The sequence below is a fragment of the Hemitrygon akajei genome, chromosome 6, assembly GCF_048418815.1.
Source record: "Hemitrygon akajei chromosome 6, sHemAka1.3, whole genome shotgun sequence".
Lineage (NCBI taxonomy): Eukaryota > Metazoa > Chordata > Chondrichthyes > Myliobatiformes > Dasyatidae > Hemitrygon > Hemitrygon akajei.
In genome coordinates, this window is record NC_133129.1 from 67,416,588 (window position 1) to 67,437,189 (window position 20,602).

Consider the following 20,602-nt stretch of genomic DNA (forward strand, 5'->3'; position numbering starts at 1 on the left):
CAAATTTCTTTGTGACAAAGCGAGTCTGTGAAAGTCAGTGCAGAAATGCAACCATTATCTTTATGACTTTTGTCCAATTAACCTCTCCTTGTGTAGCTGGATGTCACTTGGTTTTATAAATATTCCACTGTTGTGCCATTTTACTTTATTACTCATATCAGTATCAGTTTGCATTGTAAATACACTCATAGGGCTAGATTATATACGAATGAACAGAATTTTTCTGATTGGAAAGCTGTGTGTGAGGGATAACTATTGAGTGTGGCAGTGAAACGAAACAATGAAAGGCTTCTCTTTCAGCATTTTAAATCCACTGTTTCTATATGGTATCAGAGCACATACAGTTGATTTACTTGGCTAAGCAACCCAAGGCACTAAGAGAATTGTTATGACGTTGTAATGTGGAATGTGCTGCCCGGAAGACGTTGCACGAACTTTAATTATGAGCTGCCAATGAGACAGGTGGATACATAAAGTGGAAACATTAGTCCAGTTAGTTCCTCTCCTAAAGCCACAGGAAATCCTGATGGATGGACTGACTTATCCTCTATTCAGCATGGAACAGGCCTTTCCAGCCCAATGAGCTGCAGCGCACCCCTCCCCTCCAGCTACCCACCTATTTAATCCTAGCCTAATCACAGGACAATTTACAATGGTCAATTAACCTACTAACACATGTCTTTGGACTGTGGGCGGAAACCCACAAGTTCATGGGGAGAACAAACAGACAGCGCTGGAATTGAGCTCTGATACCCCGAGCTGTAATAGCATTGCCCTAACCACTACGCCCCTAAATGATGGTGTTGTGGTTCAGCTTCAAATCTAATGGATAGGGTTCTGGCTGACGGTTCAGAAATGAGAGTTCAAATCCCACAGCGGCTGGGGAATATTAAACTCAGTTAAGTAATTCTGGAACTTAAGGTTAATCATGGTAACAATGAAACTGAGACATTGTCCAAAAAACTCAAAGATGGAAATCTGCCATCTTTGTCCCATCTGACCTCCGTTTATTGGCTTATTATCATGAGGTACAGTGAAAAACCTGTCTTTCATATTGTTCATACAGATCAATGTAATACAATAACGCATTGAGGTAATAATAATATTAATACTAAAATACAAACTCATAAATGAAATCATACCTTACTATAAACACAAGTCAGAATACCACAAATTATCTTACAACCGATCCATTATTACAGACAGGACAATCCATAATAACCGTCCGGATATAATAAAACAGGATAAACAAGCAAGCACAACTTATTTAATAGATATAACCATTCCAAACACACATAACTTACAGAAATTAGTAAGTGAAAAATGCCAGAAACATGCTGAATTAAAAGAGGAAATTAAAAGACTTTGGAACACGAACAAGGTATACATTGTCCTGATAGTGATATCTACAACTGGTATCATCCCAAAGGCTCTACACAATAGCATTAAATAATTAGGGCTACACAGTAATATCTATGTAAATCTCCAGAAAGCCATAATACTAAACACAATTAGAATAGTCCATAAATTCCTAACAATTGAGAAGTAAGTGTACTAGGCTATGCCCGTACCTCAGGTTTTACCGGCTTGAGTTGAGAAAAAATGATTAATAACAATAATTTATTTACAGAGCACTTCTCATGCAAATGATGCATTTCAAAGTGTTTTACAAGTTAAAACAACAAGAGTGCAGATTGAAGTGTTAAGGAAAAGGTGCACTGCAGGAAGACAATAAGGTGCAAGGTGACAGTGAGTAGATCATCTTATCGTACCAGGGGACTGTTGAATGGTCCTTCAGCCTAGTGGTACACGCTTTCAGGCTTGTGTATCTTTTGCTTGATACAAAGGGTAAGGAGAGTATGTCTGAGTTGATTATGTTGGCTGTCTTACTGAGGCAGAGCGAGGTACAGATAGAGTTAGTGGAGGGGAAGCTGATTTCTGTGATTGGCTGAACAGTGTTGACAACTCTCTGAAGTTTCTTGCAGTCATGGACAGAGCAATTGCCTCACCAGGCTATGTTGCATCTGGATAGGATGTTTTCCATGATGCATCAGCAAAAATTGGTCAGGGTCAAAGGGCAGATGCCAAGTTTCTTTAGCCTCCTGAGGAAGTAGAGGCACGGGTGAGCATTCATCGTCCTGGCGTCATTGTGGTTGGACCAGGACAGGCTACTGGTAATGTTCAGTCCCAGGAACTGGATGATCAACTTGGGTACCATTGATGTAAACAGGAACAAGTGCACCAGCCCACATCCTGAATTCAGTGACCATCCCTTTTGTTTTGCTGATATTGTGGGAAAGGTTATTGTTATGACCCCTGTACTTCAACATCATTATTTCAGATAGAACCCATTATGGTGGTATCCTCTGCAAACTGGTCACCCAATCACGAGTGCAGAGACAGTAGAGTAGGGGGCTGAGGATGCAGAGCCACCAATCCGTTCGACTCAATCCTTCCTTAGTTCAGGACATTTAAAGAAAGTTAATAAAAATTAAAATGCTTCCCAAGTGATTGTCCAAATACCATTTAAAAGTTACCATGAAATACCACACAACCTTATAATAACCACCGCCATTGTGTGATCCATCAAATGATCAAATCTGCCACCTCTGGCAACCGAGCCTCTCACAGTGGGAACACCTTCTTTCCTCAATGTACTGAAACCACTCAAATTTAAATCGTCAAGTTTAAAATTCAATATCCTCGCAATGAGTGCAAAAACTTATCACCATTACAGATCTAATAATTAAATAAACAATGCAATTACCTGTGCTCTTTGATCGTCCCAACAACATTTCAGGTTGTAAGAATGACAGTGCCGTAGCTTCTTTTAACCAATTTATCAATGCCTGCATATAAAGAGGAATTAAATTCACTTTTAAATACACAGAACTGTACAGCACAGAGCAGACCTTTTGGCTAACGATATCATGCCGACACTTCAACCTACACCAAGACCAATCAAACTCTTCCCCTCCGTGCAGACCTTGATTTTTCAGTTAACAGAAATGCCTCAAAAATGAAACCAACCTCCCCAGATCAAACAAGCCTACTTTCTTGCTCTGTCTGCATGCACGCAAGATTAATTTGAATTTAATATTGAAAAAGAGTTTACTTTCTACAGCAGACATACCAGCCGCTCGGGCTTACTCTTCTATCCAATTAAGTCACCTTGCTCTGAATCTTTTTGGGATTGGACACTTTAATACTGGATTTTAAAAAAATGATCAGATCATTCTTTGGGTCCATATATACAGGATTCTGACCGGTTAGATATTATTTTAAAAATGAATCCTTTAGTGAAGGGTTTTATTGGGAAAACTTATTGTTACAACAGCACAATTACCCTTCACTTATGATTAAGCAAGATTGGGAGAGAGAGCTTAACATGACCTTGATAACAGAACACACACAAAATGCTGGTAGAACACAGCAGGCTAGGCAGCATCTATAGGGAGAAGCGCTGTCGACGTTTCGGGCTGAGACCCTTTGTCAGGACTAGGGTTCTCCTGACGAAGGGTCTCGGCCTGAAATGTCGACAGCGCTTCTCCCTATAGATGCTGCCTAGCCTGCTGTGTTCTACCAGCATTTTGTGTGTGTTGTTGTTTGAATTTCCAGCATCTGCAGATTTCCTCGTGTTTGCTTGATAACAGAAGATAGGTTACGGATTTTGAAGTTGGTTAACTCTTCTTTGATCTGTGCCAGTCACTCTTTAATTCAATTTAAAATTGTACGTCGTTACTATTTGACAAAGGAGAGACTGTGTAAAATGTTTCCTAATGTTGATAGTCAATGTGACAGATGTAAAACCGAAACAGCCACATTGACACGTTTTGGTCATGTTCTGTATTGAAACATTTTTGAAAGTCTATTTTCTCTATAATTTCTAAAGTTTAAAAAATTAATTTACAACCTAATAAATTGAGAGTTTTATCTGGTATATCAATATATTCATGGTATTTCTCCATCAGACCAACATGTAACTGCATTTGTTACATTATTGGCCAGAAGGGCTATTTTGTTGAAATGGAAAGATGCTTCTGCTCCTACTTTGATACAATGGTTTTCTCAGGTGATGTGATGTCTTAGTTTGGAGAAAATCAGAAGTCGAACTTTTGATCCTCGATTTGATTTTGAGAAAAGGTGGGGTTCATTTGCCCGCTTCTATAATCTGATTTGAGTTAATTAATATGGTTTCCTTCCGATTTTTCTTTAAATGGATTTGAGTTGGCAGATTGATGTTTTGTTTTGGAAGCTTGTATGATGAATAGCTCCAGGGTTGTGCTCCCAATGGGTTTTTTTCCAGTTAGTAGGAGTTTTTTTTCTTAATAGGGGTTCTTTTTTTTCCTTCTTTTTTCTTTCAAAAAATATCCTTAACACTTTATTTTTTCTTATTATTATTGATATATTGCTTAGCTTTGTTAATCAGTTATTTGCTAATTTAATTCTTCATTGTACATAATAACATATTGACTCATCATTTTTTGTTGATCTTCAATAATAATTAATAAAAAGATTTTAAAATGAAATCATTCTTTGGGAATGATTAACACACACAAAAACAGATCCTCTCCTCTTTGGGAACAATTGATGGCTTTGAAGAGGATACAAAAGACATCTTTCAGAATGATTCCATGGATTAGAGATGACAGTTCACATGACTAGACCGGAGAATTTAGAGTCATTCCCCCGAACACTGTTTAAAATTAATGCAATACCTGAAAGAAAACGGTTTTGAACAGCTGAAGTGAGCCTACCTCAGCGAGAGCTCTAGTTCTGACAAACATGATGGTTTTGGATTTTGGGTTTCTCTGATACTCCCGACACAGAATCCTCCTCACTTCACCCAGCTTGGGGTTTTCATTAGCTGGGTCAGCTTCAATTCTCTTCAGCTGCAGTTTCTTTGCTGAGGATAAAAGTGAGAAAATTGCTTAATGCAGTGCATAAAGATCAATAAATAATATTAACTCTTATAACACTAAACACTCTCACATCCCACAGTACAAAACCTGCTCCTGATTTCCCCCAGATTTGAAAAATACAAAGTTTGCTCATTAATGAGAACTGGGTTTGGTAAAATATGATTCATTTAGTCACCTTGATGAAACACACTTCTATTAATAATCGTAGGGATGGAGTCAGAAGGACAAATGAAGCAAAACGTTTAAGATGAAGCATTCAGCCCAAGAAGGTTTGTGCCCTTCCCGGATCTAAGATCAGGTCTGACAGTGCCCAGTCTCCTTGTAATCTGAAAGCCTTAATCAACTATGTGGTCTTCTCTGTGTAATGCCTACTCAAAGTGTCCCCTTTCAAAGTTGTTTTCAAAGGCAGCTGCTCTTGTGGAGGGACGGCTAATAGCTACAAGGACTTAGGTTGTTGCCTCCTGGTAGCCCATGGGCAATTCACCGATGGTGCTACAACTTCCCACTCTCTTGTTGAACTGGCATACGATGCATATTGCTGTACAGGCTGCATGGTTGTGAGAAAGCAGAGGCAGGCCCTCAGGATGGCCATGTTAAGCCAATGTCACAATTTCAAATTAGCAGCAATCCAATGAGTTTTAATTATTCTGTTATATATATTGCTATATTTTGTCAGATGTTTTATACAAATTGATAAATTACCTTCTCTACATCCCAAATTTCAAGTCAATAAATATTGCTTAAAACATTTTTGACAAATCAAATTTCGTAAAAGCAACAAAATCTATGATGCCTGATTACAGCACATCTTTTACCTTCAAATAATGCAGTAAGTGTCTGCTCTGTCTTATCATATCCACCCTCTTTCACGTTAGTGAAGAAACGATCCAGGTAGTTTACTGCATCCTTGGTGCGTGCATCGTCATTGATAATCAGAGCATCATTGTACTTCTGAGGGTGAGAACAGGGTATAGTTGAAGGAGGATCTATCATCAGCGACCCCCCACCACCCAGGTCAGGCCCGCGTCTCACTGCTACTGCCTGGCAGGAGGTGCAGAAGCCTGAAGTCCCACACCGGCAGCTTCAAGAAGCTAACTTCCTCCCACAGTCCAAAGACGTTGGTAGGTTAGCTGGTCAGTGTAAATTGTCCTGTGTGTTGTAATGTGGATGAAATCATGGGAGAGTGAGTTACTGGTAGGTATAAAGCAGCTTCTTTATTCAACACAAGGTACAGCAAGCATCATACGGAGACCCTTTGGTGGAAAAGGTCTGCTAGCCCAATGTGGGCTCAATATTTATTTGCTAAACACAAAGGACAATTCATATTTACAAGTATAGACAATGCCATCTTTTGAAGCTATCACACCTTTTGATTAAATCCGTTCCACTGGCGCCAGCAGCATTCGGGCTGGTATGGTTCCAAACTGAATCCACAATACATTTAATTGGTATTTTACGTGCTTACATAGAGGACAATTCATATTTATATAGATAATACTGTCTTCCAAACTACAGCATCTGGTCAAACTATGGCATCAGCAGCGTCTGGTATTCACAGCTTTTAGGAAATACTTTGTTATGAACTCAATCCACAGCACTTTGTCAAACAGAAGACCGGTGGCCAAGCCATTTACTAAGTGTGAATGACTTAAACCCAAAAATTCACTCTAACACTGTGATTAGGCCAGCATTAAATAGGGGGATTACTGGGTGGTGTGACTTGAAGGGCTGGAATGCCTATTCCACAATGTATCTCAATAAATAAATAAATAACCACCAGATTTGAAATAAATAAACAACAAACAAACAAACAAACCCCAGAAGTGTGAGGTGGTTCATTTTGGTAGGTCAAATATGATGGCAGATTACTGTATTAATGGTAAGACTCTTGGCAGTGTGGAGGATCAGAGGGATCTTGGGGTCCGAGTACATAGGACGCTCAAAGCAGCTGCACAGGTTGACTCTGTGGTTAAGAAGGTGTACGGTGTATTGGCCTCGATCAATCGTGGAATTGAATTTAGGTACTGAGAGGTAATGTTGCAGCTATATAGGACCCTGGTCAGACTCCACTTGGAGTACTGTGCTCAGTTCTGGTCGCCTCACTACAGGAAGGATGTGGAAGCCATAGAAAGGGTGCAGAGGATATTTACAAGGATATTGCCTGGATTGGGGAGCATGCCTTATGAGAATAGGTTGAGTGAAATCGGCCTTTTCTCCTTGGAGCGACAGAGGATAACAGGTGACCGGACAGGGGTGTATAAGATGATGAGAGGCATTGATCGTGTGGATAGTCAGAGGCTTTTTCTCAGGGTTGAAATGGCTGCCACAAGAGGGCACAGGTTTAAGGTGCTTGGGAGTAGGTACACAGGAGATGTCAGGGATAGGTTTTTTACTCAGTGAGTGGTGAGTGTGTGGAATGGGTTGCCAGTGACGGTGGTGGAGGCGGATACGATAGGGTCTTTTAAGAGAATTTTGGATAGGTTCATGGAGCTTAGAAAAATAGAGGGCTATGACTAACCCTAGGGACATGTTCGCCACAACTTTGAGCGCCGAAGGGCCTGAATTGTGCTGTAAGTTTTCTATGTTTCAGATTCTTGCACAACGCTAATCCTATCACGGCAACAGAACACTACACTTCAACCTCTTGCATGGCCATTGATGTGTTTTAGACAATCAGAGACAAGAAATTAGTGCGAAAATGTTTCACCTCCCTGTCACTGCCCTACATCTTTCATGTTCAATGTGTTAGGTGCTTGAGCTGCTGTAACAAGCTCTTCATTTTACCTGTAACCTCAATACATTTGTGCACATGAAGATAAGTTCGACTTGAAGTGTTTCAATGACAATACTGCAGTAGATGAGAAAACCATTACTTGACTATCAAGAATTAAAGTATGTGCTGCGTGTTTTGAAAGTGCATAACAAGTGCAACAAGTTGTACTTATGTAGTGCTTGGAAAGTGCTCCTAGTCCAGCACAGAAGAGTTATGAAACTAAAACATTCCAAAAGAGAAACTGAAAAAGAGGTGGTGGGGTTTAAAGAGACTTTTCAAGAGCTGAGCATCCAAGTAGCTGGAAAAAAATGGATTGTAACAGCAAGATCAAATCAAATACACTTATCCAATGAATCGATTAGTGAAGCATATATCTAAATCTTTAATTACATAGGGACTCAAAACACAGCAATACACGGAAAAATACTTTGTCTTTGCAATGATCAAACACGCAAAAGCCCGTTCTAACACCAGTCCAAGAGTCGCTTACCCGCAGGTGCTCAGTGTAAGTGAAGAGAGCCCGGCAGACCTTTCGCTCCCTTTCTACATCCTCCATCTGAAGCACTTTGCACCTTTTCTGAACTTCGATGATCCACTGTTCATACCTTTGAGAGCCATGGTCTTGATTCTGGATGTGTGACAGTTTATCTGTGGAAGACAAGGAAAACACTGAAAGCTATGTTGGCTCTTGACAAGGCCTGTGACTGAGGTGGTAAAAGGGGCATTTTAGAAAATTATCCCAATTGCCCTGCCAAAATCATCAGCAAGTGGAAAACACTGAAGATCCCAATGCATAGCAAAAGTTTCCATTACTACTTGTAATGAAATTAAAATATAGTTTAAATGAAATTTATGAAATTAAATTAAAACCATGAAATTATTAAATTAAATATGGTTTCTATTACTATTTGCAATGAGAATTAAATATGGTTCATAAAGTACTACAATTAATTGAAATTAAATATACAACTAAATATGAACTTAAATATAAACCATATTGAAATTAAATATGGTTTCTAATACCATTTTCAATGAAATTGAATATAGTTCAAAAAGTACTACAAGTAAATTAAAAAAAGGTAATATTTCATCCAGTACCAAGTATTTGATTTAGTTTTATGTGTTTATAAAAACAGAATCAAAAGAAAATGCATGGCAGATTACCAATGTCATAAACAGTCTTGGCCATTTGTTCAACTTGAACCATCATTTGACCGATAATGTCTGCAAACAGATCCTTCGTACGCTTGGGAGCTTCTCGCGTTTCTGCAAAAAGAACAACAAAGTTGAGAAAAAGCAGCAGGTTTTAAGCAGTTTCAATTTCCTGCTCTGATTTGCTCCATTGTAAGCACAGAAATACTCAGTCCCCATCAATGTAGGAAGCATTTCACCCCCAGTAAAAGATTTCCTACATTCTAACACCCAACTAGCTTATTCTCGAATAACCTCTGCTGCCTGTAAACAAATTCATAGCATGTCCTGTTCACCCATCTCTCTGCTCCCTACTTAAACCGTGCTTCATTCCTTTCCCGTTTCTCTATAAACTTTTCAAGCTCTATTACACACCACTTCCATCTCCTTCTCTTCACAACAAACATTCCAAGTCCTCCAAGATCTCCGCTGGCCTCCAAAATTCTGGCCCCACCAGCATCTCCAGTATATGGTTACTGCACCATCATGGATACATCTTTAGCTGCCCCTTCCCAGCCTTCAGAACCATTTCCCTTCAATGTTTGTCTGCTCATGAAACTTTATAAAACTTCTGGTATCTACTCTGGGATGTCCTGATGTAACTTGTTGTATGGAGACATGGTTGTTTGTCATGTTAAAGGTTCTTATAAATAAAAGGTTGTTCATTATAGTGGTTTCTGTGAGCAGAAATAAATTTCCTTGTGAGTACTGTTGCCTCAGTGTTGCCTACAAGGACACTTTCAAGAGCTGGAATTTCCAAAAGTTTCTTCCAAATCAATGAAATAACTTTACCCCAAGGGCAGCAATGTTAATGTAGTCATGCTGGTATTTCAGTAGGTAGAACTGCAAATCTGATATCACTGGGACCAGATTTGCATTCCCTTTTTCTACTTAAGCAAAATATTTTGGAATCTGGGTATCTGACACAGAAAAGAACACTGGAAATATACTGCATGTCATGCAGCATCAGTGGAGGAGAAAACAGGGATAATGCTTCAGGTGATGACTTCTCCGTGGGATAATTCTGCTGAAAGTTCGTCAACCTAATCTCCATTCTCACAGCTGCTCCCTTGATGCTCCCATTTTGTTTTGAGTGTAACAAAAAAGACACACATTTTAATGAGTCATTAGCTTCCTGTACTTGCAATGGTAAATAAATCCTCTCAGTGTAACAGTCATGCAAGATTTGAAAGTAAATTCCACAAAATACACAGCATAAAAACAGGATAATTATTTTAAACTATTAACTGATTTTTCTGTTCCTTTCCCCGTAATGCTTAAACATGTTTATCTAAACCCCTGGCAGCGAGTTCATTATTCTCTCCCTTGTGTTCTTGACCAGGAGTCAGCCTTCTTTGTAGCTGTCCAATGAATTTACTAGTGATGGCGTTCTGCTGATAGTCCTGGTTCTAGGCTCTACCAAAAGGGGAAACACCTCTATGTCTACTCAATAAAATCCCTCAAAATCATAGACCTATGGTTTCCTATATATGAAGGTCCAAGAGGAGAGCTGCCTGTGGTTGATTGGAAAACACATTGAAAAGAATGGCATTGGCTAGAAACCATGCACAAGTTAATATGAAATATTCCTGCATGGCACCAAAACATTAAAGAAAAAGTAGAGGGGAAGTTAAAGAAAGCAGTAAATCAAAAAAAAGAGGCTTATAAAGTTGCCAGAAATATCAGCAAGACTGAGTTCAGGGAGCACTTATGAACTCAGCAAAAAACAGGACCAAGAAATTGATGAATTAAAGAAGGGTAGCATATGGAATGGATATGTTCTGTTGTTTAAGAAAGGCTCTAAGAATAAAACAGAAAATTAGGGAATTACAGGGTGGTGAGCCTGGCATCAGTAGTGGGTAAGTTATTGGAAGGTATTGCAAGGGACTGGATAAATAAGTATTTGGATAGACAAGGACTGATCAGGGACAGTCAACATGGCTTTGTGCGTGGTAGATCATGTCTAACCAATCTTACAGAGCTTTTCAAGAATGTTTATTTATTCATTGAGATACAATGTGGAACAGGCCCTTCCAATCCTTTGATGTCGCTGCCCAGCAATCCCCGATTTAATCACCGGGCAATTTACAATAATCAATTAAACTATCAACTGGTATGTCTTTGGACTTGGAGCACCCAGAGGAAGTACACGCGGTCACGGGGAGAAAATACAAACTCCTTAGAGGCAACGATGGGAATACCAGGAATGTGGATGAAGGCATGTCGACAGCATCCACTGCCTTGCCTTCATCCACATTCCTGGTAGTCCCATCGCTTGGCATTCAAGATGAGTTTGTAAATTGGATTAGACATTGGCTTTGTGGGAGAAGCTAAGAGAGTGGTGGTAGATGGTTGCCTCTCTGACTGGAGGCCTATGACTAGTGGTGTGCTGCAGAGATCAGTACTGGGTCTGTTGTTTGTCATCTATATCAACGATCTGGATGATGAAGTGGTTAACTGGATCAGCAAATTAGCAGATGACACCAAGATTGGGAGTGTAATGGACAGCAAGTAAGACAATCAAAGCTTGCAGTGGGAACTGGACCAGCTGGAAAAATGGGCTGAAAAATGGTAGAGGGAATTTAATGCAGAGAAGTGTGAGGTGTTGTTTGTCAGTAGGACCAACCGGGTAGATCTTACACAGTGAGTGGTAGGGCACCGTGGAGTGCGGTAGAGCATAAGGATCTGGGAATATAGATCCAGAATTCCTTGAAAGTGGTGCAGCAGGTACAGTACTGTGCAAAAGTACTAGGCACATATACATAACTAAGGTGCCTAAGACTTTTACACTGTACTGTAGAAATTTTATATATTGCACTGTACTGCTGCCACAAAAAAACATATTTCATGACCTATGTGAGCGATGATATACCTGATATTTTGATATGAGTCTCTATTGTGGACTCAAGGTGGGAAGAGGGCAAGGAGAGGTGAATCATAGTTGGGAAAAGAGGAAGGGAGAGGGGAGGGAGCAGGAAGCACCAGAGAGACATTTTGTAATGATCAATAAACCAATTGTTTTGAATCAAATGACCTTGCGTGGCATCTCAGGGCTGGGTATGTCTGCATCCGTGCCACGCCCAGCCCCTGGCTCTCCTTCTCTGCCACCTGTCCCACACCCCTCACATGGTGCTCCACCTGCACCATTCCCAAAGTCCTTTGCTCCTGCCAGATTTACAAACTCACTCTCCGCTCCACGTTGACAAATGCATTACAGTAGGCATTCTAGGCACATATATGTCTCTAAGACTTTTGCACAGCATTGTAGATGGGGCTGTAAAGAAAGCTTTTGACACACTGGCCTTCATAAATCAAAGTACTGAGTTCAGCAGGTGGGATGTTATGTTGAACTTTATAAGACATTGGCGAGGCCTAGTTTGGAGTACTGTGTACAGTTTTGGTTACCCACCTACAGGAAAGATGTCAATATGATTGAAAGAATGCAGAGAAAATTTACCAGGATGTTTCTGGGACTTGAGGACCTGAGTTATAGGGAAAGTTGAATAGGCTAGGACGTTATTCCCTGGAGCGTAGAAGAATGAGAGGAAATTTGATAGAGGTAAACAAAATTAAGAGGGGTACAGACAGGGTAAATGCAAGCAGCCTCTTTCCACAGAGGTTGTGTGAGACTAGAACTAGAGGTCATGGGTTAAGGGTGAAAGGTAAAATGTTTAAGGGGAACATGAGGAGGAACTTCTTCATTCAGAGGGTGGTGACAGCATGGAAGAAGCTGCCAGTGCAAGTGGTGGGTGTGCTCGATGTCAACACGTAAGTGAAATTTGGATAGGTATGTGAATGGGAGGATTCTGGACAGCGATAATCCATACGCAGGTTGATTGTACTGTTCAGATTAATAGTTCCAACAGGACTAGATGGGCTGAAGGTCCTGTATCGGTGCTGCAGTGTTCTATGACTCTATGAAATACAGAAGCTGCTAGCAATAAGACCATAAGACATAACAGCAGAATTAGGCCATTCAACCCACTAGGTATGCTCTGTCATATAACATCAGCTCACTCTCTCTCAACTCCATTGTCCTGCCCTTACCCGATCATCTTCACTTGCTTGGGTGAATCTAAACTTCCATTTAAGATTATGAGTGGTTTAAGGCAATTCTTACCTTTCTTTGAAATAAAAACGTATTTCTCCAGATCTTCCATATTCTTGTTCACGGTTGATATGCTTTCAGCATCGAGACTGGCACAAATGCGCAAAATATAACCTTCTGCTTCGTTGACCGACCTGGCATCACCGACCCCAACGGACGCTGTCAATCCAACGATCTGTTGAGAACAAAAAGGATACTCACATGTGGTGGGTATCAAAGGCCTTTTTTTTAAAACAACCAATTCAACGCCTTTGTGTTTGTAGAAGGAAGAAGAACAGACTTTAAATAATTGTCTGTTACTTCAGGCAGTCTGCTCAGAATCACCACCACTTCATGGCACAATTGTGTAGAAGTCTGAAACTCTTCACTGAAAGCTGAACTACTGCACTTGGTTGTTGCAGAGGAAGAATACAAAGCCTGAGCCGGGGGAGTCTGCGCACCGACCCTGACTGCAGTGCCCATTGATTTTAATGGGGAAAACTGGCTGGAAAGTAAAAGGCATATGCAAGTGCACTATTTTTTACTTAAGTTCATTTAAATATATTAACTTACAGTGATCTGAAAAAGTTTTAATTTTGCTTATTTCAGATTTTAATTACATTTTTAACAACTTAAGCGTTTTTGAATGCCTCAGACATTCTCTGTGATAGCTGGTGCAGTTGGGGGTGAGGAAAACTGGCTCCCAGAACCATTCTGTAAGCACACTGTGTCAGCTTCACTGAGAAACTACTGATCATCTGGCAAACAGCTTTCTAGAGGAAAGAGAGTACGAGCAAGATTTAAGAACTTGCTGGATGCTGGCAGATCTAACACTGCCTTCTGAAGTGTAATATTTCCCACTAATGCCAAACTGAAAATCATTTGTTAATCTAATTTCAGTAATTTTAATTGAGGGTTAAATATTAGCTCATAGACCACAAGGCTATAAGGCATAGGAGCAGAATTAGGCCATTTGTCCCATTGAGTCTGCTCCACCATTCAATCATGGCTGATCTTTGTTTCCCCATCCTCAGCCCCACTCCCCGGCCTTCTCTCTGTAACCGTTGACACCATGTCCAATCAAGCACCTATCGATCTCTGGTGCAAATACACCCAACGACCTGGCCTCCACAGTAATTTCTCTGCATCTGTTTCAAATGGACGCCCCTCTATTCTGAGGCTGTACCCTCTTGTCCTAGATTCCCACACCTTGAAAAACATCCTTTCCACATCTAGCTGTCTAGGCCTTTCAACATTCAAAAGGTTTCTCCGCCCCCATCCTTCTAAATTCCAGTGTGTACAGACCCAGAGCTATCAAACATTCGACATATAATGACCCTTTCATTCCCGGAATCATCCTTGTGAACCTCCTAGGAGCCCTCTCTAAAGCCAGCACATCTTTTCTTGGATGAGGAGCCCAAAACTGTTCACAATGTTCAAGGTGAGGCCTCACCAGAGCCTTAAAAAGCCAGAGCATCACATCCCTTCTCTTGTATTCTAGACCTCTTGAAATGAATGCTAACACTGCTAGAATCTTGAGAAAAGCTCCTCTACTCTTCTTCAAAATTACACCGTCGCATCTTTTATGCCAGGCAGGATACAGAAGATTTAAAAGGCTGTGACTCTGTAAATGGTTACAGAAACAGCAATGAAGAATCCTTCTACATCAGAGTCCCACTGTATTCCTGAGCAGTGAAAACCGAGAGGAAGCCCTGAACATTGCCAGAGATGGAGGACCTTCAGTGCTGCCCTAAACACCAGTGGCGTGACAGGGTTGTTGGAGCTGAGCTGAACCCCCGGACCTGGACCAATCTTACTCTGGCCTCTACCCTTTGACCTGTTTGACAAGGCTGAACCTACCAAGAACCAAAGCGTAAAGCCCTGACTCCATCCAGCATAGCTCTCTGGGACAGTGAGGCACACAAGCCTTCAAACCCAATGTCAAAGTTGTGGACCTCTTGGGAGAAGCTGGAGATTCAGAATACGTAACTTTGAACACAACGTTTTCACACTTCAAGAAACTCTGCTGATGTCAAAGGTCACTAGATTCTATTCATCCAGCACCTTGTACTCAATGATCTATACATATTCCCAAATATGTATATGTATATTAGTATCTATACATACTAATGCCTCAGTTTTAAAATAGAGGATGTTGTTAACAAAACCCTAATGACCTAACCCTCTTCTACAAGCCACACCAGCCTTACAAGTCTCCAAATAATGGCTCTACTCTGAGACCAGAGAGTCACACAGCATAGAAGCAGGCTCGTCAGCTCACTGCGTTTACACTAATCACAGTTTTCTTCACACAAGTCACTCACTTCCACCCCAGTTCTCTGACCACTCAGCTAGAAATAACTTTGAATATGTGGGAGGAAAGTGTAACAGCTGGGGTTCAGAGAGACAGCACTGGGGTTCAGAGAGACAGCACTGGGATTCAGAGAGACAGCACCGGGGTTCAGAGAGACAGCACCGGGGTTCAGAGAGACAGCAGCTGGGGTTCAGAGAGACAGCACTGGGGTTCAGAGAGACAGCACTGGGGTTCAGAGACAGCACTGGGGTTCAGAGACAGCACTGGGGTTCAGAGAGACAGCAGCTGGGGTTCAGAGACAGCACTGGGGTTCAGAGAGACAGCACTGGGGTTCAGAGAGACAGCAGCTGGGGTTCAGAGAGACAGCAGCTGGAGTTCAGAGAGACAGCAGCTGGGGTTCAGAGAGACAGCAGCTGGGGTTCAGAGAGACAGCAGCTGGGGTTCAGAGACAGCAGCTGGGGTTCAGAGAGACAGCACTGGGGTTTAGAGACAGCAACTGGGGTTCAGAGAGACAGCACTGGGGTTGAGAGAGACAGCACTGGGGTTGAGAGAGACAGCAGCTGGGGTTCAGAGACAGCAGCTGGGGTTCAGTGAGACAGCACTGGGGTTGAGAGAGACAGCACTGGGGTTGAGAGAGACAGCACTGGGGTTGAGAGAGACAGCACTGGGGTTCAGAGACAGCAGCTGGGGTTCAGAGACAGCAGCTGGGGTTCAGAGACAGCAGCTGGGGTTGAGAGAGACAGCACTGGGGTTGAGAGAGACAGCACTGGGGTTGAGAGAGACAGCAGCTGGGGTTGAGAGAGACAGCACTGGGGTTGAGAGAGACAGCAGCTGGGGTTGAGAGAGACAGCACTGGGGTTGAGAGAGACAGCAGCTGGGGTTGAGAGAGACAGCACTGGGGTTGAGAGAGACAGCAGCTGGGGTTGAGAGAGACAGCACTGGGGTTGAGAGAGACAGCAGCTGGGGTTGAGAGAGACAGCACTGGGGTTGAGAGAGACAGCACTGGGGTTGAGAGAGACAGCAGCTGGGGTTCAGAGAGACAGCAGCTGGGGTTCAGAGAGACAGCAGCTGGGGTTCAGAGAGACAGCAACTGGGGTTCAGAGAGACAGCTCTGGGGTTCAGACAGACAGCTCTGGGGTTCAGACAGACAGCACTGGGGTTGAGAGAGACAGCACTGGGGTTGAGAGAGACAGCACTGGGGTTGAGAGAGACAGCAGCTGGGGTTCAGAGAGACAGCACTGGGGTTCAGAGAGACAGCACTGGGGTTCAGAGACAGCACTGGGGTTCAGAGACGGCAGCTGGGGTTCAGAGACGGCAGCTGGGGTTCAGAGACGGCAGCTGGGGTTCAGAGACGGCACTGGGGTTGAGAGCACTGGGGTTGAGAGAGACAGCACTGGGGTTGAGAGACAGCAGCTGGGGTTGAGAGACAGCAGCTGGGGTTCAGAGACAGCACTGGGGTTCAGAGAGACAGCACTGGGGCTCAGAGAGACAGCACTGGGGCTCAGAGAGACAGCAGCTGGGGTTCAGAGAGACAGCACTGGGGTTCAGAGAGACAGCACTGGGGTTCAGAGAGACAGCACTGGGATTGAGAGAGACAGCACTGGGATTGAGAGAGACAGCAGCTGGGGTTGAGAGAGACAGCACTGGGGTTCAGAGAGACAGCACTGGGGTTCAGAGAGACAGCACTGGGGTTCAGAGAGACAGCACTGGGGTTCAGAGAGACAGCAGCTGGGGTTCAGAGACAGCACTGGGGTTCAGAGAGACAGCAGCTGGGGTTCAGAGAGACAGCACTGGGGTTCAGAGAGACAGCACTGGGGTTCAGAGAGACAGCACTGGGGTTCAGAGACAGCAGCTGGGGTTCAGAGACAGCAGCTGGGGTTCAGAGACAGCAGCTGGGGTTCAGAGAGACAGCACTGGGGTTCAGAGACAGCACTGGGGTTCAGAGACAGCACTGGGGTTCAGAGAGACAGCACTGGGGTTCAGAGAGACAGCACTGGGGTTCAGAGAGACAGCACTGGGGTTCAGAATCAAAGCTAATTCACTGGGACTGTGAGGCAGTGTTGTGGACTTCAGGAAGGAGAAGTCGGGAGAACACACACCAGACCTCTTAGAGGGATCAGAGGTAGAGGCAGTGAGCAATTTCAAGTTCCTGGATGTCAGCATCTCTGAGGATCTATCCTGGGCCCAACATATCGATGCAGCTACAAAGAAGATATGACAGCGGCTATATTTCATTAAGAACTTGAGGAGATTTGTTATGTCACCAAAGACACTCGGGTATTTCTACAGATGTACCACAGAGAGCATTCTAACTGGCTGCAACGCCGTCTGGTATGGAGGGGGTGGGCACAGAATCGAAGTAAGCTGCAGGGAGTTGTGAACTTGGTCAGCTCCAACATGGGTACTGGCCTCTGTAATATCCAGGACATCTTCAAGGAGCGATGCCTCAAAAAGTCAGCGTCCGTCATGAAGGACCCCCTTCACCCAGGACAGGCCCTCTTCTCATTGCTACCATCAGGAAGGAAGTACAGGCGCCTAAAGGCACACACTCAGTGATTCAGGAACAGCCTTTTCCCTTTTGCCATCCGTTTTAATGTAATTTAGGGTTTATGTATTGCAACGTACTACTGCAGGAAAGACAACAAACTTCCCGACTTATGCCGGTGACATTAAAGCTGATTACACACCACTCTCCTTCCTGATAGTAGCAATGAGAACAGGCTGAATGGGAACCTTGAAGATATCTTGGATACTGCGGAGGCTAGCACCCATGATGGAGCTGACTGATGTACTCTTTAAGCACACCGAATCACATAAAGCTCTTTTTTAATATTCCCTGCCCTATGTAGAATGGTATCAGTTCCTTCAGCCATCCCTATTAACTGTGTCCTTGATTATCCCAGCAAAATGTTTTCCCCCATGCCCCAAAAGCCTTCACATCCTCCCAATGGTGCAGTGGCCGGTATGTGAACCGGCACTAATCAAGTTTAGCAGAGTTTGGCTTTTGTATGTTACATCTCCATTTATAAAACCATGTGCATATCTGAGAGAAACGTGGAAATTCAGAAAGCTCAACCTGAGGTAATGGACTTTGTCTCGCGCCCATCTTGATATCCAAGTACGTCATCATTAAAACATTGTATGGGTGCTTTTTGACTGTATTGTGGCACTCATCAAATATTAGCAGGGTGAAGATGGTAAGCGATGAAATCTGTTCAGCTTTGAGACAATTTAGAAGAATTTGCGGTGTCAGGATGATGATGTCATTCATCTCAACGAACTTCTTCACCGGAGAATTGTTCGCCTGGTCTCCACATACTCCAAACACTCCGAAGCTGGAAGATGAAGATTGAGGCACATAAGCCTATCGTGCTAAGAGAACCAGAGGGTGACCACATCTACCTCAAATGTTTCCACATACTGCATAACAAAAAACAAGAAATTATATTGTAACTACCACAATTTCAAAATGTTTCAAAGCCAGTTATAGCCGAAGATGCAATTTTCCACCAATAGTTATTGTTCCAATGGAACAAAGTCATGACTACCAGAACAATAAAAACATTGCTTAGACAAGATGAGGGACCCTCAGGGAGGACAGCAACACCTCATATTCCATCTGTGTACCCTCTAACCTGATGGCATGAACATTGATTTCTCTTTCCGGTGACCAATTTCCGCCCCAGCCTCCTCTATTCCCATCTCTCACCTTTCATTTCTTCTCACCTGGGTCCCCTCCTCATTCCCTTTCTCCCAATGGCCCACTCTCCCCTCCCATCAGATTCCTTCCTCTTCTGCCGAACCTTTTCCACCCACCTACCACTTCCCAGCTAGCTTCCTCCCCCCCCACCCAACTTTTATTCAGTCATCTTCCCCCTTCTTTTTCAGTCCTGAAGAAGGGCCACTGCCTGAAACATCGAATGGTTATTTCTGTAGATGCTGCCTGGCCTGCTGAATTCCTCCAGCATTTTGTGCGTGTTGCTTTGGATTTCCAGCATCTCAAGTTTGTGACTTAACCAGGATCACCAGTTTAAGTGATGCTGTATGAGATATTTACAGGAAGGATATTAATAAGGTTGAAAGAGTGCAGAGAAGGTTTACAAGGATGTTGTCGGGACTTGAGAAACTGAGTTACAGAGAAAGGTTGAATAGGTTAGGACTTTATTCCCTGGAGCGTAGGAGAATGAGGGGTGATTTGATAGAGGTATATAAAATTATGATGGGTATAGATAGAGTGAATGCAAGCAGGCTTTTTCCACTGAGGCCAGGGGAGAGAAAAACCAGAGGTCATGGGTTAAGGGTGAAGGAGGAAAGTTTAAAGGGAACATGGGGGGGGGGTTCTTCACGCAGAGAGTGGTGGGAATGTGGAATGAGCTGCCAGATGAAGTGGTGAATGCGGGCTCACTTTTGACATTTAAGAAAAACTTGGACAGGTATATGGATGAGCGGGGTTTAGAGGGATATGGCCCAGGTGCAGGTCAGTGGGACTAGGCAAAAAAAAATGGTTTGGCACAGCCAAGAAGGGCCAAAAGGCCTGTTTCTGTGCTGTAGTGTTCTATTGACTGTGGTTTTCTTCAAAATAGTGTATTGCAATCTTCTGCATTTAACAGAGAGGGCAGACAGGCCTTGGCCTGATGTCTGATCCAAATGACTACGTGGGCAGACAGGCCTTGGCCTGATGTCTAATTCAAATGACATGGGCAGACAGGCCTTGGCCTGATGTCTAATTCAAATGATGTGGGCAGACAGGCCTTGGCCTGATGTCTGATCCAAATGACTACGTGGGCAGACAGGCCTTGGCCTGATGTCTGATCCAAATGACTACGTGGGCAGACAGGCCTTGGCCTGATGTCTGATCCAAATGACGTGGGCAGACAGGCCTTGGCCTGATGTCTAATTCAAATGATGTGGGCAGACAGGCCTTGGCCTGATGGCTGATCCAAATGACGTGGGCAGACAGGCCTTGGCCTGATGTCTAATTCAAATGATGTGGGCAGACAGGCCTTGGCCTGATGTCTAATTCAAATGATGTGGGCAGACAGGCCTTGGCCTGATGTCTAATTCAAATGATGTGGGCAGACAGGCCTTGGCCTGATGGCTGATCCAAATGACGTGGGCAGACAGGCCTTGGCCTGATGTCTAATTCAAATGATGTGGGCAGACAGGCCTTGGCCTGATGTCTAATTCAAATGATGTGGGCAGACAGGCCTTGGCCTGATGTCTAATTCAAATGACGTGGGCAGACAGGCCTTGGCCTGATGTCTAATTCAAATGATGTGGGCAGACAGGCCTTGGCCTGATGGCTGATCCAAATG

At 43.2% G+C, this 20,602-nt stretch overlaps 1 protein-coding gene across 1 annotated transcript in view; it reads right to left on the reverse strand.

Moving 5' to 3' along the window:
- Positions 1-20,602, reverse strand: part of rigi (RNA sensor RIG-I) — a 64,251-nt gene that overhangs the window by 13,682 nt on the left and 29,967 nt on the right. Inside the window, exons 8-14 of the mRNA XM_073048572.1 lie at positions 18,364-18,622; positions 13,007-13,169; positions 8,860-8,961; positions 8,186-8,343; positions 5,738-5,873; positions 4,758-4,906; positions 2,768-2,849 (exon numbers count right to left, since the gene is read on the reverse strand). Coding sequence (XP_072904673.1) covers positions 2,768-2,849; positions 4,758-4,906; positions 5,738-5,873; positions 8,186-8,343; positions 8,860-8,961; positions 13,007-13,169; positions 18,364-18,622 — 1,049 coding nt within the window. The remainder of the gene's footprint in view (positions 1-2,767; positions 2,850-4,757; positions 4,907-5,737; positions 5,874-8,185; positions 8,344-8,859; positions 8,962-13,006; positions 13,170-18,363; positions 18,623-20,602) is intronic.